General features: G+C 42.6%; 1 protein-coding gene and 1 non-coding gene across 26 annotated transcripts in view; both read right to left on the bottom strand.

The window, feature by feature from the left end:
- USP54 (ubiquitin specific peptidase 54) overlaps nucleotides 1–25,144 on the bottom strand; it is a 118,382-nt gene that overhangs the window by 24,625 nt on the left and 68,613 nt on the right. For 18 of the 25 annotated variants that reach the window (XM_038009041.2, XM_073019046.1, XM_073019047.1 and 15 more), the window contains 12 exons: nucleotides 21,328–21,462; nucleotides 18,470–18,583; nucleotides 18,255–18,337; nucleotides 17,083–17,188; nucleotides 16,825–16,971; nucleotides 13,389–13,538; nucleotides 10,173–10,341; nucleotides 8,493–8,663; nucleotides 4,589–4,720; nucleotides 4,028–4,408; nucleotides 3,557–3,788; nucleotides 426–559 (listed from right to left, as the gene is read on the bottom strand). In XM_038009041.2, the coding sequence (XP_037864969.1) occupies nucleotides 426–559; nucleotides 3,557–3,788; nucleotides 4,028–4,408; nucleotides 4,589–4,720; nucleotides 8,493–8,663; nucleotides 10,173–10,341; nucleotides 13,389–13,538; nucleotides 16,825–16,971; nucleotides 17,083–17,188; nucleotides 18,255–18,337; nucleotides 18,470–18,583; nucleotides 21,328–21,462 (1,954 nt within the window). Of the gene's footprint in view, nucleotides 1–423; nucleotides 560–3,556; nucleotides 3,789–4,027; nucleotides 4,409–4,588; nucleotides 4,721–8,492; nucleotides 8,664–10,172; nucleotides 10,342–13,388; nucleotides 13,539–16,824; nucleotides 16,972–17,082; nucleotides 17,189–18,254; nucleotides 18,341–18,469; nucleotides 18,584–21,327; nucleotides 21,463–24,120; nucleotides 24,227–25,144 lie in introns of those variants that run through there. The other 7 variants (XM_038009055.2, XM_073019054.1, XM_073019055.1 and 4 more) reach the window with 5 other exon arrangements.
- On the bottom strand, nucleotides 2,910–3,016 carry LOC119628263 (U6 spliceosomal RNA). The gene has a single exon (XR_005244551.1). It is a non-coding gene; the product is annotated as a U6 spliceosomal RNA (small nuclear RNA).

Here is a 25,144-nt window from a genome sequence, read left to right as displayed (position 1 = left end):
ATTCTGATGGAATACTCAAACTGTAACTGTCCTTTTTTTTTTTGAAATGGAGTCTCACTCTGTCACCCAGGCTGGAGTGCAGTGGCATGATCTCGGCTCACTGCAACTTCCACCTCCCAGGTTCAAGCAATTCTCCTGCCTCAGCCTCCCAAGCAGCTGGGACTACAGGTGCACACTACTACACCCGGTTAATTTTTTGTATTTTAGTAGAGATGGCGTTTCACCATGTTGCCCAGGCTCATCATGAACTCATGAGCTCAGGCAATCTGCCTGCCTTGGCTTCCCAAAGTACTGGGATTACAGGTGTGAGCCACTGCACCCGGCCTATAACTGTCCTCTAATTTCAAATGTACTCAGGTAAGTCTGGTCCCCAGACAAAACTGCTGGTCAAATCCAGTCTTCAAATCCAGTGTCCTTCTGCTTACCTGAGAAAGGCTGACTCTTTGTCCAGCCACCCATGGATGCTGTGGAGTCCACCTCCAGGATGCTACTACTGTGCGACTTTGGGATATGACGCCAGGAAGGAACCAACCCAGCTGATCTCTTAGCACTTGGATCCCTTCAAAAGAGAATCCAGAGTCTAATGAAAGCATGAAAGCAGGTTACAGTAACATTCCTAGGACTAAATCTCTCTCTCAAAAAAAAAAAAAAAAAAAAAAAACACACATCAAACTGACATAATTAGAGCTTCTGCTAAATTACTTCTAAAAAATTGAAATATCCACTCATTCTCCTATCTAATCTCATCTCACCTCATTCACATCTTGTGCATCTAGCACAGTATCTGGTACATAATACATATTCAAAATCTGTTGAAAGTATTAATGAACGTATTGGTTTCATATCTATTTCCTTCTTTCTTACTAAACCTTTGTACCATCTTCTCATAAGTAAAACTGAACAGGATCCTGCGGACAGGAAAGAACATTGAGGGAGTATGAACATGTGATTATCACCTTTCATTCCTTTCAAAGCAGCTCTACTATTAGAAAAATTGCCTTGGCTGGGTGCAGTGGCTCACGCCTGTAATCCCTGCACTTTGGGAGGCCAAGGCGGGCAGATCATGAGGTCAAGAGATCAAGACCATCCTGGCCAACATGGTGAAACCCCATCTCTACTAAAAACACAAAAATTAGCTGGGCATGGTGGCACGCGCCTGTAGGCCCAGCTACTAGGGAGGCTGAGGCAGGAGAATCGCTTGAACCCAGGAGGTTGCAGTGAACCAAGATCGTAGAACTGCACTCCAGCCTGGTAACACATCGAGAGACTCCATCTCAAAAGAAAAAAGAAAGAAAAAAGAAAAATTGCCTCTGTGGCAACTCAGTAAAAATAATGTATGGAGATTTGAAATTTATAAAGAAAACTGAGCCCTACGGGCAGGGTGCAATGAGTGCTAATAAATTGTCATCATTATTATGAATACTATTAGCATCATAAAACACAGAGTCCCAGTGACCCAAAAACAAATCAAAATAAAAACTATCCCACCACACTGGGTGTGGTGATTCACACCTATAATCCCAGTACTCTGGGAGGCTGAGGTGGGTAAATCACTTGAGCCCAGGAGTGAAAGATAAGCCTAGGCAAAATGATGAAACCCCACTGATACCAAAAAAAAAAAAAAAAGCAATGACAACAACAAAACACTATCCCAAAACAACATTTGGGTTTCTTCTCTGATTTTAGGATTACATAAGTTTTAATTCACTAATCCATTCTTTTTGAGATGGAGTTTCACTCGTCACCCAGGCTGGAGTGCAGTGGTGCAATCTTGCCTCACTGCAAACTCTGCCTCCCGGGTTCAAGTGATTCTCCTGCCTCAGCCTCCAGAGTAGCTGGGACTAGAGGTGCGCACCATCGTGCCCAGCTAATTTTTGTATTTTTAGTAGAGACAGGGTTTCACCATGTTGGCCAAGATGTTCTCAATCTCCCGACCTTGTGATCCACCCACCTCAGCCTCCCAAAGTGCTGGGATTACAGGCATGAGCCACCATGCGGTGGCCTACTAATCCATTCTTTTTTTTTTTTTTTAGATGGAGTTTCACTCTGTTGCCCAGGCTGGAGTGCAATGGCACGATCTCGGCTCACTGCAACTACACCTCCCAGGTTCAAGCAATTCTCCTGCCTCAGCCTCCCGAGTAGCTGGGATTACAGGCGCCCACCACCATGCCCGGCTAATTTTTTTTTTTTTTTGTATCTTTAGTAGACACGGGTTTTCACCATGTTGGCCAGGTTGGTCTCGAACTTCTGACCTCGTGATCCACCCACCTCAGCCTCCCAAAGTGCTGGAATTACAGGCGTGAGCTACCACAGCCAGCCTAGTCCATTCTTTTCTTTTCTTTTTTTTTTTTTTTGAGATGGAGTCTTGCTCTGTCACCTAGGCTGGAGTTGCCATGGCACGAGCTTGGCTCATTACCACCTCCATCTCCTGGATTCAAGTGATTCTCCTGCCTCAGCCTCCCAAGTAACTGGGATTACAGGCGCCCGCCAGCATGCCTGGCTAATTTTTGTTTTTTAGTAGAGACGGGGTTTCACCATGTTGGCCAGGCTGGTCTCAAACTCCTGACCTCAAATGATCCACCCACCTTGGCCTCCCAAAGTGCTGGGATTACAGGTGTGAGCCAACATGCCTGGCCTAATCCGCTCTTTAATACATTTTTTTACTGCATATATTTAAGGTATACAACATGATGTTATGAGATGTTATGAGACAGTAAAATGGTTACTATAATTGAAGGAAATTAACATACCCATCATCTCATATAGTCACCCTTTTTTGTTTTTGTTTTTGTGGCAAGAGGAGTTAAAATCTACTCATTTACCATGAATCTCATATGCAGTGCAATTTTATTAATTGTAGTCCTCATGTTTTACATTAGATCCCTAGACTCGTTTATCCTACATATCTGAAAAATATGGAAATCTTCACAAATTTTTGTGTCACCTTTGAGCAGGGGCCATGCTAATCTTCTCTGTATCATTCCAATTTTAGTATATGTGCTACCAAAGCAAGCACTAAACAATTATTTCATTATCCTTAGCAAACTAAGACAGGAACAGAAAACCAAATATGGCATATTGTCACTTATAAGTGGCAGCTACATGATGAGAACACATGGACACACAGAGGGGAACAACAGACACGGGCCTATCAGAGGGTGGAGGATGGGAGGAATGAGAGGATCAGGAAAAACAATTAATGGGTACTAGCTTAATATGTGGGTAACAAAATGATCTGTACAACGAACTCCTATGACACAAGTTTATCATAACAAACCTGCACATATACACCCTGAACTTAAATTTTTAAAAATTACTTTATACATGATAACTGTACTTCAAAGTATTTCAAAGATAACTGTACATAGAAAGTTCTCTCCTTTCTCAAGTGCCTTTGTTCTTCCAGCAGAGGGTGCTGTTGTTATAGGAAGTTGATAGAGCACATAGTAGCAAAGGCCTTCCCTCCACTTGTCTAAACCTTGCCTGAAAGCCCCAAGTAGGTGGCTCACATTGCTGCAAGGGACAGTGTCACAACTGTTCAACGGTCAAACAATACCTGTAGACATTTGAGCTTTCAGGCAGGGCTGCATCCAGGCTGACGGGGCTGCTGCTGTTCCTCTCACTGCTTTCATAGCCAGATTCCATTCGCTGGATTAGTCGGGGGTGCTGCTCTAAAAGGTGAGAGCCTGGCCGTGCTGGGCCCCAGCGCTTGTACTGGGGGCTTGGTCCACCAAATTTAATGTCATAAGAAGGTGGCTTGCTTGGTTCATCTGGTATAAATTCTTTAGCTATCCCAATCAAAAGACAGGTATGGAAAACGAGGTAGATTTAGCATTTGCCTAAAAACAAGACCTAACTAACTCCTCCCTCTGGCTACTTACTCACTGAACTCATATCCTTAAAACACCCAACATCAGAGTAAAAATGCCCCTTGCCAGATGTACCAAAAAACCCAGGTTTTAAAAAGACACAAATCAACTTTATTCAAAAGCCCAATTCTTCCCCAATTCTTCCCTTATCTCCTCACCTGAATCCTCAGAAAAGGGGCTAAGCTGGGTATAGCCACAGTGCTTCCTTTTCTCCTTACTAAAGATACTGTCAATATTCAGAGATTCTCGTTTTGGTCTCCATGTTGGACGATACTTGCTGGAAGAACTGGATTTTGACTCACTGCTGGTACTCTCTATTTCCCAGTCACGAGAGTGTAAAGGTAGGGTCTTAGGAGGTTTTTTGTCAGGCTGGCCTCCTCCCCTGCCCCCACAGTGGGAGCCTACATTGGTCTGAGAAGCCAGGGATGGTCTGTTATGGATCATATTGCTGACTGTCTCTTTAAAATCCCTCAGCCTGTTGGTGCTGCTGGATGGTTTGGAGGCATTTCTAGGAGCCTGCTTCTCTTTCAGTGTTTCTCCTAAAAACACAAAGAATGAAAGAAATATAGATGTTTAACGTGATCATGGATACTAGATCCCAGTGTCGAAAAAGCAAAGAAAAGCCCTTTGAGCAGAAAGGAGAAGCCAACAGTCTGGAGCATGACAGAAGTTTGATAGAGTGAATGAAGAAGAAAGAGAAGCAGTGCAGAGGGGCTTGCCTTCACTGTGGTATCCTGAGGCCTGGGGCTCATCGCCTTTCCTCCTAACCCGACCAGAGCTCCTCTTGCGCTCTATCAGTGACCCTTTCTTGGACGTGTGTTTCTGATTACATTCACTATCAGTCAGGTGTCCTGAAAAAACAAGGAAATTGGGGTAAGCTGGTATCTGAGACTAACCTCCATCCTCCTGAGAACCTACCTAATCTCCCTCTGGGAGTGCCACAAATTTAGAGTACCCATGGAACAGAAGCTGTAGGGCATAGGCTATCTGATTTCAGTGTAGGAACCTCCCAGTAGATAAATGCAGAGAAGGGCCGGGTGCAGTGACTCACACCTATAATTCCAGCACTTTGGGAGGCTAAGGCAGGCAGATCACTTGAGGCCAGGAGCTCGAGACCAGCCTGGCCAACATGGCAAAACCCTGTCTCTTACTAAAAATACAAAAATTAGTCGGGCATGGTGGCATGTGCCTGTAGTCCCAGCTACTGAGAGGCTGAAGCATTAGAATCACTTGAACCCGAGGTTGCAGTGAGCCGAGATCATGCCACTGCACTCCAGCCTGGACAACAAAGACTCTGCTAAAAAAAAAAAAAAAAAAAAAAAAAAGGGATAAATGCAGAGAAGCTGGGAGCATCCAAATTTACAATGTCTTGACCAATCTCAATCCCACTGATAATCTTCCCCAGTGACCCAGAAGGTCTAACGACATGTTTCTAGGTAACTTTTTAAAGGCAAAAGTTTTAAAGATTATATAAAAATGTCAGGTAGCCATATACTTTTGCTCTCATAAATTGACGACAGAGTTTTCCTTTTATTTATTTAGCAACACATATCAAATAAAGTCTGATTTTCAGTACATCTGGTATTATCCTGGATACTCCAGACTTTGCCCACAAGAGCTCTGATTGTATATGGCTTTAAGACCCAGTTCTAAGCTTCCCTTAATTGTAGATCATTTAAAGGACACTTCAACTTTGATTAATTCTCATTCCTATCCCCTACCCATGCTTCACGAAACTTGGCTCTATCCAGAGATTACACGTCACAGTTCCTTAATACTAATCACTGGGAAAACCAGGAGAGCTGGGCTCTTTTATGTAACTTGCCCAGCTTCATGCCCATAGTATGCAAATACATTAGCATGATTTGATGACAGCAAAGGTCAGATTCTAAAGGATATAAGCAACTAAAGTGCTGGAAGCCAGAGATGAATTAAGCAGGTAAAATAATTTTGAAGATACGCTTAGAAAAAAAAACAAAACCCTAGGTCAAATGCATGGAAAGCTAACAAAAATTTGTTTTCACATGACAGTATATGAAAATCCTTATACATATTCAGGTATCACCAGTGTAGTGATATGGATAAATATTTTCAATCAGTTGCCCCTTGGAATCTTGTATTGCTTTTATTTGGTCCTTTTCTACCTCTGTGCCCACAAGAAAGATTTGAGAGAGGAGGAAATGACTTGGAGCAACTAAGTCTTTTTTTTTTTTTTTTTTTTTTGAGATGGAATCTAGCTCTGTCGCCCAGGCTGGAGTGCAGTGGCATGATCTTGGCTCACTGCAAGCTCCGCCTTCTGGGTTCACGCCATTCTTCTGCCTCAGCCTCCTGAGTAGCTGGGACTATAGGTGCCTGCCACCACGCCCAGCTAATTTTTTGTATTTTTTTTAGTAGAGACGGGGTTTCACCATGTTAGCCAGGATGGTCTCGATCTGACCTCGTGATCCGCCCACCTTAGCCTCCCAAAGTGCTGGGATTACAGGCGTGAGCCACTGCGCCCGGCCTCAACTAAGTCTTACAAACGTTAAACCAATGGGCATGTTCTCCATTCCTCACACCCTCCCTGCCAAAACCCCTAAACCATTAACACAAATCTGCCTCTACTGGAAAATACGCTTAGTTTATCCTGTGGCTTGGCTTCTCCCTGGTTCACAGATTCAAAAAGTGGGTCTAAAAAACTCACACCTGACACAATCAATGCAGTAGTCATCAAAAGAAAGCCAACACAAGTCTGACCAAACCTCTAAGTCCAACTACCAATTTACAAGAAATATAGGACACAGAAACATGTTAAAGTATACCATAGGAATAAAATCAGTAAAATTCAGAATGTGGGAAATCTATAGGACAAAATACCTAGTTCTAGCAATAAATTGCAAGGAAAAAAATAGAGGAAAAAACATTATATTAAAAGAAACGCAAAGGACTTATCAACTCATCACAATACACAGACCTCATTTAGATGCTGAGTCAAACACATAAACCATGAAAATATTATAATACTTGTAAGTGGATATTTGAACACTCATTGGTTACCTAGCAGTTTTAAGGAATTATCATTACTATTTTTAAGTGTTATAATGCTACATTTAAAAAGTGATTTCTTATGTTTGAGCAAACATAAGAAATATTTATGGAAAATGTGATAAAATGCCTGGGATGTGCTTCAGAATAATCCAGGAGTGGGTAAAGGTACAGGTAAAACTAGATTGGCTGTGAGTTATAATTATTGAAACTAAGTGATGAGTACATGAATGGGCAGTACACTATTCTATATAGCTTTGAATATCTTTGAAATTCTTGATATTAAAAAAAAAAGCCCCCCCAGCTTATAAACCACCAATCTCAAACAATGAGCTCGCGAATTCCCACAGTCCCTAAGAATATGGACACTGTTCTATGCCTTAGGTATTCTATCTCCCAGAATAAACTTTTCATCTCAGCAGTCATTCACTGTTCTTGCCTGTATTGATTTCTTCCTCTGACATGGGTATACTCTCCTACAGATAAACAAAACAATGCAAGAATATTCTCCGCATGGAACTCACAATAACAAATAGATTATCTTTCATTCTTTTGCTTCTCTATCCTTCAGGAAGCTTAGCAAGCTGACATGCAGTTGTCCCTCACCAATCCTATAAATAGGCCCCTTCTATCAAAGCTCTTCACTTAGGACAAAGCCTGGCATGAGAACATGATGATATGCAAGATCACAGGGGCTTAATGGGGAATCAAGAGGATAGGAGGAGAAAGGCAGACTTGATCACGTCAATAATCACATTACAATCTTTATTGACATGCTGCTATTGACAGGAGTATGTGCAATGGAGCATCATGGTTCATTCAAAACTGTGTTGCTTCTTTGTATCCCATTCAATTGCCCAAATTCTGTGCCATTCTGTCTTTGCATAACAAACATTTCTGACTTGCCCCAGTTTCTTTTTCTTCTTTTTTGTCTCACTCTGTCGCCCAGCCTGGAGTGCAGTGGCGTGATCCCAGCTCACTGCAAGCTTTGCCTCCTGGGTTCATGCCATTCTCTTGCCTCAGCCTCCTGAGTAGCTGGGACTACAGGTGCCTGCCACCATGCCCAACTAATTTTTTTTCTGTATTTTTAGTAAAGATGGGGTTTCTTTTTTTTTTTTTTTTTTTGACAGGGAGTCTCGCTCTGTTGCCCGGGTTGGAGTGCAGTGGTGTGATCTCTGCTCACTGCAGGCTCCACCTCCCAGGTTCATGCCATTCTCCTGCCTCAGCCTCCTGAGTAGCTGGGACTACAGGCGCCCACCACCACGGCCGGCTAATTTTTTTGTATTTTTAGTAGAGACAGGGTTTCACCATGTTAGCCAGGATGGTCTCGATCTCCTGACCTCGTGATCTGCCTGCCTCGGCCTCCCAAAGTGCTGGGATTACAGACGTGAGCCACCGTGCCCAGCCAGAGACAGGGTTTCACTGTGTGTTAGCCAGGATGGTCTCGATCTCCTTACCTCGTGATCCGCCCGCCTTGGCCTCCCAAAGTGCTGGGATTACAGGCGTGAGCCACCACGCCCGGCCTCCCAGTTTCTTTTTCTTAGGAGATCTATGCAGGAATTGATTCAGGCAAGCAGGACCCTCTGTATAAGTCCCTACCTGTGTCCCGACTGCTCTGAGACATGGAATCATTCTCCACATTATAGATGACTGTCCCCTGAGAATCAGAAGAGAAGTGACTGACCACAGACTCATGGTGGGAATGTTTGTAGGGATAGCTCTCCGTTGAGGAATCTGTTCGAGTGTCACTTGAGATGGAGGGCTCCCTCCCTGAGGGAAGGAGGAAACATATATGCAAAAAGTGAGGAAACAGAACAGTAACAGAGTGAAGGAAAAGAGATGGACACAACAAAGCTCCATAAGGCAAGAACTTCCTAGACACAGGTGTGAGAAGGATATGCTATACCATCGAGCCATTCTTCACAACACCCAACTTCCAGATCACCCAGACACATGTAAAATTCCTCCCATCCCTGTCCCTACCTTGCTGAAGCCCTCACTTTGCCTGCCACTGTGAAAAACTGTGAGGGTTTTACAAAGTCTATCAGGGAAAAAACTGAAGTAATGAAAAAGTTGTGAAAAGTAGGATATATTTAGATGGAAAGTCCCAGGACAACCTGTCATACATAGTCAGTTGTTCTCTTATCCCATAATCTTTCTCCTATACTCCCAAGAACGTCACTTAAAATTTCTGAATGGATATTAGATGCATTTTTAATGTCTCTGAGAAATTATTGGGGCTGTTACTTATATGAAATACATTAGTATAAATTAGTTCAATCAGACTGCTTCCCTCTGAATAGATAGCTGAGATAAGTATAATAGGACAAATGGGTATTTGATTGCAGGGAGAAGAGGTAGAACAGGTCTGGGTGGGGTATGAGAGGTGGAAGAAAGCACCAGGTACCAAGCAGGAGGGAGGTACAAAGGGGAGAAAGAAAGATGTCAAAGTCAAGCATCTTCTCTTTCAAAATTATATTAAGGGCCAGTACCAGATCTAGAAGAGTAAAATAATATTTCTTCTTCCTTTTCAGAAATCAAGCCAAAACTATTAGGTTATACCTCAAATATATTATAAGATTCTGTGGGCTACCCTAGAACTTTAGCCATCAAGCTGAAAATTGTTTTTACAGAAAGTCATTACTTAAGTTCTAAACAATTAACTTAGAAGTGAAAAAGTGATTCATAAGCAGACAAATATCACTACTGGACATGGAATTCCTCCCCCGCCCCCCGCCAAGACAGAGTCTTGCTATTTTGCCCAGGCTAGGCTCAAATTCCAGGTTCAAGTGATCCTCCCACCTCAGCCTCCCAAATAGCTAGGATAACAGGCATGCATCACCCTGCCCAGCTACATATTTGCAATTTTAAAACAAAAATATCTCATGCCAAACAAAATAACTAGCCTTATAGTGGCTCAAATAAAACAACTCAATTAAGTCACTGTTAAATTGCTTATAAAAATCAGCCATCCTCACCAATATTAGAAAGCTAACTATTGAGCCTCGCAAACTTAATATCTCAGTCTAAATAAACAATTTCCTTTTCACTTCTGAGTTGAGGCCAAGTGATTTAAGCAACACTCTTTTGACAACTGAAGGAAATAAAGGCTGGCACAAGTTAGGCTTCAGCACAGATTGGCACTTCTTTCTTACCTCTAATGGATCCTCTTTCTCCAAGCTAGGTTACATGCTAAGGACATAATTAAGTATGAGTCCCAACTGTTTGATCACATGGGGTGGTGAGAAGAGAAGAGAGGTAAAGAGCCAGGCTGCTCACCTGAATCTTCACTGTCGTAGCATGTCCTGCTGTATGAATGGAACTCAGCTTGGGGAGGCAGGTCCTGGGTGGATACTGGGGTACCCTGGGGATCTGCATAAAGCAGCAGCAGGGGCTGATAATGCCCCTTGATGCATTTGGTCACCACATCCTTCCATTTGGGCCCAATCTGAACCAGAAACAACCAAAAGAACAGGACAATTATACTTCATATCCACAATTCACAACATATCTTCCTGTTCTATATTTCTAAAGAAAATAAAAGAGATGAAAAGACAAGAATTGGGTAAAAAGGCAGCAAAAAAGATCTCAGACCTAACACTTTTTTATTAAATCTTTTTTTTTTCCTTTGCTAAGTCCTTTTAGAAAGCACTGAAATCCTATAGGAGAATAAAAGAATGAATAAAATTACTTTTATTTCTGTGAACCATCAACTCAGTTGTAAAATAGGAATAAAAGTTATCAAAGGTGGATATGCTATGTGAGGGAACTTCAGTTGCCTTGGTGACCAATTTCTTTTCACAGACATCAGATTAAAGCCCTCACTAGAAATCTGCATTTCCTTAGTTTTCTCCCAAATATTAAAATCACTTTCATGAAGCTGAAGAGCAGACAGAAACTCTCTCACAGACTGCCTTAGAACAAATGACATTCAGTTTCAGAGTTTGCAAATGGCAGGATATAAAATGTCAAACTGCTTAGAATAGACAACTGAACCTCTCGGCCTTAGCCCTGTGCTGGATTCAGCTCTGTTACCACAGTGGAAAAGTGTAAGAGAACAGCCACGGAATCAATTCAACCCAGTCCTCAAACTCACCCCATCTTAAGCTTGAACCAGTCACATTTCTTAGATAATGTGCCGCTCTTGGGGTTGGACAACTAGCATAGTGGTATGTTAATAATAGATGTCCGGTAAACTTATAACTGAGTTATTATTTTAATTAAAACATTTATATGCTCTTCACATATTAATATAATCATATTTACTACTTTGTAAGGGTATTTTCAAATAAAAACCCTAAATCTAAAAGAATTTATATAAATTGCCCCAAATTACAATAATACAAAAAGAGACAAAGAAAAGAATAAGGGAATTTGACAAACACTTTACTATTTGTGGAAGACACTGCTTAAAGTCTGTGGATTGGTGTAGATTAGTCACACCTTATCTCCTTATCTGCTCACCTTATCACAAGCAGCTTCCTAATGCATGCAGATCACATAAGCCACTTCAATCGCAAATTCTGTAGTTTAGACAGTACCAACTTTCCTGCTTTGTCATTATAACCCTACATGACTTATAACTATCCCAAAACACATGTTACTCTGTGATGGGGCACTTCAGGAAGATAACAAAGAATAATTTACAGCAGCCCTGACACAAAGTAGTACCCACTGGTAACTTTAAGATCTGAAATTCTGAACTTTGTATTAACCTTATAACCTCATTTGAGGCATTAGAGTGTTCCTACTCAAATCAATCAACACACACATTAAAAAAACAAATAACAACAAACAACCATTCCTCTCTGGAGTCCTAGTTTCCAAGAAGACAAAGAAAAGAAAGAACATGGCATGCCAAAAAAGGGCTGCAGCTATGTGCAGCCCATTCACTGCATGAACTGTGCCGGATGCATGCCCAAGGACAAGGCTATTAAGAAGTTTCTCATTCAAGGCCAGGCACAGTGGCTCACATCTGTAATCCCAGCACTTTGGGAGGCTGAGGCAGGTGGATCACTTAATGTCAGGAGTTAGAGACCAGCCTGGCCAACATGGAGAAACTCCTTCTCTATTAAAAATACAAAAATCAGCCAGGCGTGATGGTGCACACCCGTAAGCCCAGCTACTTGGGAGGCTGAGGCACAAGAATCACTTGAGCCCGGGAGGCAGAGGTTGCAGTGAGCCAAGATCATGCTCCTGCACCCCAACCTGGGTGACAGCGCAAGACCCTGTCTAAAAAAAAAAAAAAAAGTTTCTCATTCAAAACATAGTAAAGGCTGCAGCTGTCAAAGACATTTCTGAAGTAAACTTATTTGATGCCTATGTGCTTCCTAAGCTGTATGTAAAGCTACATTACTATGTGAATTGTGCCATTCACAGCAAGGTAATCAGTAATCAATCTCCCCAAGCCCAAAAGGTGCTAACATCCCCACCCAGATTTAGACCTTCGAGTGCTGACCCATGAACCCCACCAAAGCCCACATAAGGAGCTGACTCCTCAGGACTGAAGAAAAACTATTTTCTAGGAAAAAAAAAAAAAAAAAGGAGATTATACTTTCAAAAAAATACTTTGGGCCAAGCACTGTGGCTCACGCCTGTAATCCCAACACTTTGGCAGGCTGAGGAGGGAGGATCACTTGAGCCCAGGAGTTCCAGACCAGCCTGGGTAACATCTCTAAAACAAACAAAAAATTTTAACTAGCTGAGTGTGGTGACCACACACCTGCAGTTGCCGCTACTCAGGAGACTAAGGTGAGAGGATTGCTTGAACCTGGAAGATAAAGGCTGCAGTGAGCCATTATCATGCCACTGCACTCCAGCCTGGGTAATAGAGTGAGAAGACCCTATCTCAAAAAACAAAATAAAATACTTTGTCACCTATAAATACAAAACTGCTGAATGCCTGGTGAGGGGATTCAGAGGATATAATAGAAGATACACTGTTCCTATCCTCGAAGAACTAGCCATCTTCAGGGGAAGACAAGATGATACCTTCATAAATTCAACAGGCAGACAGATATAAAAATATAAAATACTTCAGGCACGGTGGTTCATGCCTATAATTCCAGCACTTTGGGAGGCTGAGGCAGGCGAATCACAAGGTCTGGAGTTTGAGACCAGCCTGGCAAACATAGTGAAACTCTATCTCTACTAAAAATACAAAAATTAGCCAGGTGTGGTAGCATGCACATGTAGTCCCAGCTACTCAGGAGGCTGAGGCAGGAGAATCGCTTGAACCCAGGAGGCAGAGGTTGCAGTGAGCCGAGACCAAGCTATTGCACTCCAGCCTGGGTGACAGAGTGAGACTCTATCTCAAAAATAAATAAATAAATAAATAAATAAATAAATAAATAAAATAAAATATATAATACATTTTATGGAAATGTGGGGAGGTCCCATTCGAAATTATGAAAATGAAACACTAAAGACAAATAATTATTCTTTTTTTTTTTTTGTAGTCACCAAACACTTCAAAAAGAGCTTGACTATTCCTACCTCCTTAACATGAGCATCATCAAAATACATCCATTTGCGAATCTTTGTTTGAAAAAAGAATGTAGAATAATGTTTGCCATAGTAACAGATCATTCCTACTAAGTACAGTTCAGATTGCTTGGCCCGGTCATCTGTCACTCTGAAAAACAGCTGGGGGGAAAGAAGAGAAAAGAAAGTACAGTCACATATTCAGCCCTCCCACATCATCTCTCAGCAGACTCCATCGACATTTCTTAAGTAAAGTACTGACTTGCTTCTCTTCCCTTCAGTTTAAGGTTTTTGTTAGTTTAGATTAATCATCAGAACTTAACTTTAGCACTTTGTGAGGCCAAAGTAAGAGAATTACTTGAGGACAGGAGTTCGAGAACAGCCTAGACTAGATAGCAAGACCCTATCTTTAGGCCCAGCATGGTGGCTCACGCATGTAATCCCTACACTTCGGGAGGCCGAGGCGAACAGATCTCTTGAGGGCAGCCTGGCCAACATAGTGAAACCCCATCTCTACTAAAAATACAAAAATCAGCTGGGCGTGGTGGTGCACGTCTATAATCCCAGCTACTTGGGACGCTGAGGCAGGAGAATCACTTGAACCCGGGAGGCAGATTGCAGGGAACCAAGATCATGACACTGCACTCCAGCCTGGGCAACAGAGTGAGACTCCATCATAAAAAACAAAACTAAACTAAACAAAAACACCCTATTTTTACCAAAAAAAATTTTAATTAGCCAGGTGTGGTAAGTGCACACTTAAGTGCTAGCTGTTCAGGAGGCTGAGGTGGGAGGATCCTTTGAGCCCAGGAGTTCGAAGCTGCAGTAAGCTACAATTGTGCCATACTCCACTCCAACCTGGGTGGCAAATCAAAAACCTCTCTAAAAAAATAATTCTTTTAACTCAAAAAAAAAAAAAAAATTGACCAGACATGGTGGCTCATGCCTGTAACCCCTACACTTTGGGAGGCGAAGCCAAGAGGATCACTTGAGCCCAGCAGTTCAAGACCAGCCTGGAGAACGAAGCCAGATCCTGTCTCTACAAAAAATAAAAAATTAGCTGGGCATGGTGGTGCACACCTGTAGTCCCAGCTACTCAGAAAGCTGAGGCAGGAGGATCACTTGAGCCCAGGAAGTCAGTGCTACAGTGAGCTATGTTTGTCCCACTATACTCCAGCCTAGATGACAGAGCAAGACCCTGTCTCAAAAAAAGAAAAAGAAAGAAAGAAAAAAATTAACCTAAACAGACAAAAAGTAAGGAAAAGCAAGACAGACAGTGACCAGTAAACTGGTATGGTGATGATCTTTCTTCATATCTTTCAATAATTTTCTTATCAGGGCCTATCATAAGAGGAGCCAGGAAAGTTGGATTAAAAAAAAAACAACAACCGGCCAGGTGCAGTGGCTCACACCTGTAATCCTGGCACTTTGGGAAGCCAAGGTGGGCAGATCACCTGAGGTCAGGAGTTTGAGACCAGCCCGACCAACATGGGGAAACCCCGCCTCTACTAAAAATACAAAAAAATTAGCCGGGCATGGTGGCGGGCGCCTGTAATCCCAGCTACTCGGAAGGCTGAGGCACGAGAATTGCTTGAACCCAGGAGGTGGAGCTTACAGTGAGCCAAGATCGTGCCACGGCACTCCAGCCCCACGACAAAGCGAGACTCCCATCTCAAAAAAAAAAAAAAAAAAAAAAAAAACAGGCTGGGCGTGGTGGTTCGCATCTGTAATTCCAGCACTTTGGGAGGCCGAGGTGGAGGACCACGAGGTCAAGAGATCGAGACCATCCTGGCCAAAATGGTGAAACCACGTCTCTACTAAGAATACAAAAATTAGCTGGGAGTGGTGGCGCACACCCGTAGTCCCAGCTACTCAGAAGGTTGAGGTAGGAGAATCTCTTGAACCCGGGAGGTGGAGGTTGCAGTGAGCCGAGATCGTGCCACTGCACTCCAGCCTGGCACAGAGCGAGACTCCCTCTCAAAAAACAAACAAACAAAACAAAACAAAACAAAACCCTGTCTACCTGCCTACTTTCAAAAGTTTTTTTTATCAGCTGATCCCACAAATAAAATTTTCTTGTTAATAACCTAAGTAGAGCAATACAGCCATGCTCGTTATCAGCATTTCAATTCCTAGCTGCCCAACACAGTCCTAAGAGCTAAGAGACATATTTAAAAAAAAAAAAAAAAAAATTGAAGGAAAGGATTCTGGCCTTGAGGAACCTATTTGGTTGAAAAAACAATCATGAAAATTAAACCTTGAGCTTCAAGTTAGTGATTAAAAAAAAAAAAAAAAAAAGGAACAGTACAGAATATGTAGGTCACAGAAATTTAGAATAAATAATTGTTTTTGATGCCAGGCGCGGTGGCTCACGCCTGTAATCCCAGCACTTTGGGAGGCTGAGGCGGGCAGATCATGAGGTCAGGAGATCTAGACCATCCTGGCTAACACAGTGTAACCCCGTCTCTACTAAAAACACAAAAAATTAGCCAGGTGTGGTGGCGGGCACCTGTAGTCCCAGCTACTGGGGAAGCTGAGGCAGGAGACTGGCATGAACCTGGGAGGCGGAGCTTGCAGTGAGCAGAGACTGCGCCACTGCACTCTAGTCTGGGCGACACAGTGAGACTTCATCTCAAAAAAAAAAAACAAAAAAGAAATGATTGTTTTTGTTTTTAAGAGACAGGGTCTTGACATGCTGCCTGGGCTAGAATGTAGTGGCTATTCACAGGCAGGATCATTGCACACTAAAGCCTTGAACTCCTTAAGCAATCCCCCCACCTCAACCTCCTGAGTAGCTAGGTCTACAGGTAGGCGCTGGTGAAAAATGGAGATTTTTTTGTGCACAGCCTACTCAAGTAAGATTCCTTTGGAAGAAAACCTAAAATAAGATCCCAGAAAGTTCATTTATTCTCAATCATGGCTTAATGACATTAAAAAACAGTAACGAAGGCCCTCTTCAGTCACAAGATTATCCCAGACATTGGTTCCACACTGTGAATTTCGTATTTTTGGGCTCAGGTCACCAACTTTTAACTTCTTCACCTACTATACCAGTTCTAGTCAGGAATGCCCCTCTTTGGACCTTACTGCCTCCCATGGTTGAATACCCTTCCCTACTCTATACTCATATAAACTAACAATAAATAGAACATACAATAACTCTTTGAATTACTGATTTATTTTTATCAGTAGCTAAGCTCTGCCTACCCTGTCTTTCAAGGCCAAGTCATCCCATTTCTTCTTAAAAAACCTTTGCCACCTATAAAAGGAGGTATATGAACACATACCTGCATGCACGGGTATCTGTACACAAATAAACAAGTTTATCTGTCCAAAACATTATAATACTTGTCATCTAGGACATACCTGTTTGTCTAGTGCTCACTGCTCCTAAGCAATACTAAGACACAAGAACTCAAAGTGAGAGATAAAGGTAACTAACACGCACATCACCCAGCTTAAGGCAGGTTCCCAGGCTGTGGATAACATCTTCTGCTAAGTCTGAGTGGTCTGAGTCCCATACCAGCCCAATCGTGATAATCTGTGGAGCATTCATCAACACACGGCGAATCCTGATCCTCTCTCCACAGTTGCTCTGAAATACACATACAAGGCTAGTTCAACATGTTTCTCACTGGCTTTGCCTCAATCCCACTGATCGACGGTTCCCTTTCCCACTCCAAGCCCCACCCCTGATTTAACTCACTGGACAGTTCCGCAGATCCCCCATGGTGCTGGCATTCTGCAGCAGCTCACCAAACATGCTTGGTGAAGGTTTCTCTCGTCTTTCCAGCATACAAATAGCCTGATTGCTTCGAGATGGGGAATAGAAGGGGAATGATGATTTGTACTTAGTTACTGCTAAATCAAACATTAATGTAAATTCCTAACTCACACGTTTGACTTTCTTCCTCTGCCCACTATACCAAAGCCCCTGACCAGGCTCAGTGTCCCATAAACACAGTGAGTACCTCTACCTGTCCCAAATCCAAAGCTCATAGAATCCCCACTCCTCCTCCCACTTTGCTTGCCAGTACTGAGCCTAAGAAATGGGGAGGGATGGGAGAGGAAAGGAGAACAAAAGTTATTTTTAAATTACTGTTCTCCATTCCTACAATATAGCACAGACTCAGCAATGAGGATATAAAACTATTTGTGTTTTTGGTGGTGGTGGTGGTTTTTTTGAGACATGGTCTCGCTCTGTTACCCAGGCTGGAGTGCAGGGGCTCAATCTCAGCTCACTGAAACCTCTGCCTCCTGGGTTCAAGTAATTCTCATGCCTCCGCCTCCAGAATAGCTGGGATTACAGGCACATGCAACCACGCCTAGCTAATTTTTGACATTTTTAGTAGAGACAAGGTTTTGTCATGTTGGCCAGACTGGTCTCAAACTCTTGGCCTCAAGTGATCTGCCCACCTGGGCCTCCCAAAGTGCCAGGATTATAGGCATGAGCCACCATGCCCGGCCAGGATACAAAACTATTTGAATGCCTTCAATTAAAGTTCAATAGGCCAGGCACCATGGCTCACGCCTGTAATCCCAGCACTTTGGGAGGCCAAGGCAGGTAGATGATTTGAGGTCAGGAGTTCAAGACCAAGCCTGACCAACGTGGTAAAACACCGTCCTACTAAAAATACAAAAAAATTAGCGGGGTGTGTACTATTTGTGGAAATAGCTGGAAGTCTCAGCTACTTGGGAGGTGGAGGCAGGAGAATCACTTGAAAACGGGAGGCGGAGGTTGCAGTAAGCTGAGATTACGCCACTGCACTCCAGCCTGGGCGACAGAGTGAGACTCTGTCTCCAAAAAAAAAAAAAAAAAAATGTCCAATCAACTAGAGGAATGCCTAAAGGCACAACAGAAAATCTGGAAAGACTCACCAAAGGGAAGTGGTGGAGATATAATGTACCATCTGGATGAAAGGCAGCGGATCAGAAGTGGCACCACAGCTAGTACAAACACACTGGGCCAAAGAGAAAAAGGCAAAACCAAGCAACCATAGTCAGGAACTGTTTTGGCACCCATTTAACACCCCACATCCCAGGATAAAGTGTTCTTGAACAAAGGTCAAAAAAAAGATGGAGCTAGAGTTCACCTGCTCAAACAATGTCATTGCAAATTTCTGATGGGAAATGCAGTGTTGGGCAGTACATATATCCTCTTTGGTTTCATCAGCAATGTGGAAGTGAATTCTCATCAGGAGGTTTTCCTGACAGTGAAAGAACAAAAGCAGTACACCAACAATATTTAACAGACAAATACATAAATTGGTAAGCAGCTTACCCAGAGAAACAGTAACCTTTCTGGAAAGAAGGAATATTTTGATTTTTTTTTACTTTTTAGTTTAAAATAATTATAAATTCATAGCGAATTTCAAAAATGTACAGGAGGCTGGGCGCGGTGGCTCAAGCCTGTAATCCCAGCACTTTGGGAGGCCGAGACGGGCGGATCACGAGGTCAGGAGATCGAGACCATCCTGGCTAACACGGTGAAACCCCATCTCTACTAAAAAATACAAAAAACTAGCCGGCAAGGTGGCGGGCGCCTGTAGTCCCAGCTACTCAGGAGGCTGAGGCAGGAGAACGGCGTAAACCCGGGAGGCGGAGCTTGCAGTGAGCTGAGATCCGGCCACTGCACTCCAGCCTGGGCGACAGAGCAAGACTCCATCACAAAAAACAAACAAAAAAAATGTACAGGAGATCCCCCGTATCCTTCACCGAGCTTCCTCCAACAGTAACATCTTTGTTTTTCTTTTTCTTTTTTTTTTTTTGAGATGAGTCTCGCTCTGTCGTCCCAGCTGGAGTGCAGTGGCTCGATCTCAGCTCACTGCCAGCTCCGCCTCCCGGGTTCATGCCATTCCTCTGCCTCAGTCTCCCAAGTAGCTGGGACTACAGGCGCCCACTACCACACCCGGTTAACTTTTTGTATTTTTAGTAGAGACGGGGTTTCACCATGTTAGCCAGGATGGTCTCGATCTCCTGACTTCATGATCTGCCCGCCCCAGCCTCCCAATGTGCTGGAATTACAGGTGTGAGCCACCATGCCCGGCACATCTTTGATAACTATACCAGGAAATGGACATTGATAGAATCCAGACTTTATTCAGATTTCACCAGTTTTACATGCATTCATTTGTGTGTGAGTATGTATAGCTCTGTGCCATTTTATCAAGATATAGACCAGTTCCATCACAAGGCTCCCTCATGCTAGCCATTTAGAGCCTTACCTGTCCAAACCCAACTCTAACCTGTAGAAATCACTAATGTCTTCTCTCATCTCCATCATTTTATTTCAAGAACGTTATATAAATGGGATCATATACCACATAACCTTTTTTTTTTTTTTTTTTTTTGAGACACAGTCTGGCTCTGTCACCCAGGCAGGAGTGCAGTAGTGATCTCAGCTCACTGCAACCTCTACCTCCCAGGTTCAAGCGATTCTCGTGCCTCAGCCTCCTGAGTAGCTGGGATTACAGGTATGCACCACCATGTCTGGCTAAGTTTTGTATTTTTAGTAGAGACAGCATTTCACCATGTTGACCAGGCTGTTCTCGAACTCCTGACCTCAAATGATCCGCCCACCTTGGCTTTCCAAAGTGCTGGGATTATAGGAGTGAGCCACCGCGCCCAGGCCAGCATATAACCTTTTGATATTGCATTTTACACTTAGCGTAATTCCCTTGAGATCTGTCCAAGTTGTGTAAATAAATAGTTTATTTTTATTTTTATAAAAATACTTAATGCTTTGTATTGCTACATAGTTCTTCACGGTACAGAAGTACTATCTTTTGTTTAGCCATCTACTCACTGAAGGACATTTGGGTTGTTTCCAGTTTTTTACTATTATGAATAACACTTCTATGAACATTCATTAACAGGTTTTGTTTTAATATAAGTTTTCGTTTCTGTGGGATACATGTCCAGGAATGTAATTGCTAGATCATATGGTACTTTACATGTCTAGCTTTTTAAGAAACTGTCAAACTGTTTTCCAGAGTAGCTATACTGCTTTACATTCCCACAAGTAATATATCAGTGATGCAGTTCCTCAGGAGCACCTCTGATTTCGGGCCACATTTTATCCTGTGATGAGATATATATCACTGTTAAATTTTCTTTTCTTTTTTTTTTTCTTTTTTTTTTTTTTTGAGACAGAGTCTCGCTGTGTCGCCCAGGCTGGAGTGCATTGGTGCAATCCAGGCTCACTACAACCTCCTCCTCCCAGGTTCAAGTGATTCTCTTGCCTCAGCCTCCCAAGTAGCTGGGACTATGGGCACCCACCACCATACCTGGCTAATTTTTGTATTTTTAGTAGAGATGGGGTTTCACTATGTTGGCCAGGCTGGTCTTGAACTCCAGACCTTGAGATCCACCTGCCTTGGCCTCCCAAAGTGCTGGGATTAGAGGTGTGAGCCACTGTGCCCAGCCTCAAATTTTCTAAATGGATGTACAGAGAGTCTTTTGAAGGCTGACGGATAGAACACAGAGTTCAGAAGAGTGAGGGGCACTGGGGGCAATGTAGCTATCTATCTAGCACATCACACTTATGCCAGGGACTCAGTTATTCCCTGATTAATTATCTTTAGAAATGGAGGAGCAGCATCAGTATCAGCATTACTTAGGAACCTGTTAGATACAGATATTCAGAGACCCCTCCACTAGGCCTACTGTATCAGAAGCTCTGGGGGTACAGCCCAGCAATTTGTATTTTAACGAGCCTTGGATCCTCTGAAGGTGAAAGCTGATATTTTACGCAATGACAAGCACAAAACCACCAGCCTAAAGGAAAAATAATAACACACTGCTATAATAGAGACATTTTAGATCCCTGAAAAATACAGTTCTAACTGTAGAGATAACGACACAGTAAATTCCACCATAAAGTAGCCAGTCCCTGATGGAGACCATCAGCAGCCCCACCCCATATCAAAAAGGGCCAGAGGCCAGCACTTACAAAGCACTCTGCAGCATCATCCATAATTCCCAGCTGGAAACGTTGTTCATCCTGGAAAGTCTTTGCCAGAGCACTGCGGAGAGTGTCAGATGGAAGCACTTTTTCACTACTACACTGAAACTGGTTAAAGATTCCCTGTAGGGAAGAGGTTAGACAAGAGAAAAAGTGCAATGCTGTTATTAAACTAGTATACATCCTAGTCTGTCATGCTAGCATCTCCATGATGATAGCTATGAAACCAAATGTGCTTCCCATGGGTTGACATGCTTGCAGTTAGTAATTAAAAATAAAATCAAGAGTCAGAATGAAGGGCATGATCTGTGCTAATAAATATCCTCATTCCTTCATCTGAGTGTGATGCCAAGGACACATTAGGAGAAACCACTGTCATGAATTAATGTAATGCAGTTACCTCATTTCTTCTTCCTCTAATACAGACAGAAGTAGATGGGTTAGGTAAAAAAAGAAAAAATACATATAAACATATCAACAAATTATTTTCTGGGGGTTCATCCTATGAATCTTGACCCCCTTTCTTTTAAAATTTTCAGCTAATATAAAATTACCGAAAAGTACAAAGACTAATACAACAAAAATCTGTGAGTCTAATACCCAGAAATAAACATTCTATCATGTTTACTTTCATCTACAGATAATGCCAAAGTCCTGTTTAAGACTGCCCCACTCTCTACCAGCCACTCATATCATAAATTTTTTGTATAATCTTGTTTTTAATAGTTTTATATATATATCCCTAAATAATACATAGGATACTTTTGTGTATATTTGTGGGTTTTTTGTTTAGTTGGTTTTTTGTGTGTGCTTTTGTTGTCTTTTTTTGAACAGGGTCTTGCTTTGTCACACAAGCTGGAGTGCAGTGGCATGAACATGGCTCACTGCAGCCTCAATCTCCTGAGTAAATGGGACTACAGGCATGCACCACCACACACCGCTAACTTTTCAACTGTTTTGTAAGAGATGGGGTCTCACCATATTGTCCAGGCTGGTCTCAAACTCCTGGGCTCATGCAATCCTCTCACCTTGGCCTCTAAAAGTGCTGGGATTACAGACATGAGTCACTGCGCCCAGGCCTATTAGTATTAATAGGCTGAGGCAAGAGAATGACGTGAACCTGGGAGGCGGAGCTTGCAGTGAGCCAAGATTGCACCTCTGCACTCCAGCCTGGGCAACAGAGCAAGACTCCAATTCAAAAAAAAAAAATTGTTTTCCCATTCTGCCCTCTCACTAGCACCTTTCCTCCTCATACATACTGAATATCTACTCCTGCAGCAGCTCAAGAACAGATTACTGTGTAACCTGCTATTATGTTCCTACAAATGTCTCCATATGATGTGGGGGAGGCAGTGCCAGCAATACATATTTAGTATTCTTTAATTAGCTGTGAGGGAAATCTGTTATAATTACTCCACATTATTTTGGCTCAACCTAGAAATTTATATACAAGTCCATTATAAGGTCAAGGAAAGGCAGGGCAGGGCCTTCCATAATTTGTTACTGGAAGGGGAAGAATGTCTATTAGTAACCTCTTAAACTAGACCAAAAGGAATGATCTAGGTCCACAGTTAAATAATTGGATATGTGTCCAGTGACCCATGGGATTTTGAACCTTTGGAGAAATAAGGAGAAACAAAGGAAAAGGAAGGGGGGAAAAGCAGTGACTGCTTTTACAAATTGCATAGTGGCCTGATGACATCATGATTTGTTGAAAGAAGGTCAATCCAGCTTGGCAAAACTTAGTGACCACTATTACATCCCAGCCTGTTGCTCTTCTCAATTGTTACTGGTAAGAAATTACTGCTGACATAGGCTCTATTGCAGAACAAAGGATGGATGAGGTTTGGTCCTTTGTTCAAAATCCAAAATTGTTTCCAAAACAAACCAATAGGAAATTATTTCCAGGATATTCTATACAAATCTGAAATTTATAAACTCCGGCCCCTTTAGTCTTCTTCAACTGGATTTCCTCAAGAATTAAGCCCTAATACTCTAGGGCCTTAACTGTTCCTAACGAAATAGCAATTCTCCTATGCATAGCACTAGCTATATGCCATCTTGGAGAGAATTAAGAAAATAGTCACTCTAATCACTTTCTGTGTTCTGTGGTTCTCAGATGACCCTGTTTGAGAAAAGTCAGGACTCTACTCAGAGATGGTATGGTGTAATAGTTAACAGACTGGATTCTGGAGCTAAAATGGGTTCAAAATCTCAACCCTGATACTTCAGCTATATGATCTTGGGTAAGTTATTTAACTTCTTTAGGCCTCAGTTTCTCTTTTAAAAGGGAGTTTAATAACAGCATTTACACCAGCCTGACCAATATGGTGAAATCCCATCTCTACTAAAAATGCAAAAATTAGCCAGGTGTTGTGGTGAGTACCTGTAGTCCCAGCTACTCGGGAGGCTGAGACAGGAGAACTGCTTGAACCTAGGAGGCGGAGGTTGCAGTGAGCCGAGATCGTGCCACTGCACTCCAGCCTGGGCAATAGAGCAAGACTCCGTCTCAAAAAAAAAAAAAAAAAAACAGTATTTACTGCCTAGGGTTATTTGAGGATTAAATGAGTACACACACACACACACACACACACACACACACACGTATATGTAAGATATATATCAGCCGAGCGTGGTGGCCCACGCCTGTGATCCCAGCACTTTGGGAGGCTAAGTCGGGAGGATTACCTAAGGTCAGGAATTCGAGATCAGCTTGGCCAATATTGTGAAACTCTATCTCTACTAAAAATGCAAAAATTAGCCAGGTGTGGTGGCAATCACCTGTAATCCCAGCTACTCGGGAGGCTGAAGTGGGAGGCTGAAGCAGGAGGCTGCAGTGAACTGAGATCACTTGTACTTCAGCTTGGGTGACAAAGCAAGACTCCGTCTCAGGAAAAAGAACAAACAAAAAAGGATATAAATGTATATATCTTAGACTAATCCTTGTCAGTGTGATAAATGCTAAATGTTAGGTATTATTATTATTATTCTATTTAGGAGTCATTTCAGGTTGCTAAAGAGCCTGTCACTGTCCTATGCTGAAAGAAGGGATCTGAGTCAGATGCTTCTACCTTGAGCTACTTCCTCAGTCACTGAGATCTGAGTAGGCAGAACTACACTTTTTCCTATTCTCTATTCTGTTTCTCCCATTCAAAGGAGGCATATTTCCCATGACCTAGATAACGAGGGTTTCAGTACAGAAAGGGAAAGGTCTTAAGGTCAGAGCTCTGACTGCACCCAGAGCGGGTCTGTAACAATAGATCTGGCTCCTCAGTTCAGTGGTATCAACGTCACTATGATATAATCTTTTCTCACCTCTTAATTACAGGCAGCCTTCCTCATACACACTGAGAATCTGAATGCATTCAGAATGGCCTCTGACTACATCTTCTTTATTCTCTTATTTAAATTATTGTTGTCAGTCTTGCTCTGCTATTGTTAGGAAGAAGCAAGTGTATTAGGGGTAAAGCTGACTGAGCCCGCCCAGCATGCATCTGTGGAGCTCTGGAAGAAGCTGTAGTACAAAGCCCCTCTGTTAGAGCAGCACACTAACCTCTGTGTGTCCCTCTCACATGAGCACAGGGACTGGAATGGGCCTCCTCCCGTTCTCTTTTTCACCCTCCTCCCACCTTTCCCAGAGGGAGATCCTGTTCACACCAAAGAAAGCCAAGAACATTTAGTTCAGCAGTAAGAACAGGTGGCAGCACCAATAAGGAACAAAAACTGGTATTCTTCCAATTGCTGAATTCTATGACAGGCAAGGAGAAAGGGCAGGAAGAAACAAAACCCAAGAATCACTTTTCCT

This window comes from Chlorocebus sabaeus, chromosome 9, assembly GCF_047675955.1.
Source record: "Chlorocebus sabaeus isolate Y175 chromosome 9, mChlSab1.0.hap1, whole genome shotgun sequence".
Taxonomy (NCBI): domain Eukaryota; kingdom Metazoa; phylum Chordata; class Mammalia; order Primates; family Cercopithecidae; genus Chlorocebus; species Chlorocebus sabaeus.
This window is presented reverse-complemented; position numbering and strand designations above follow the sequence as displayed.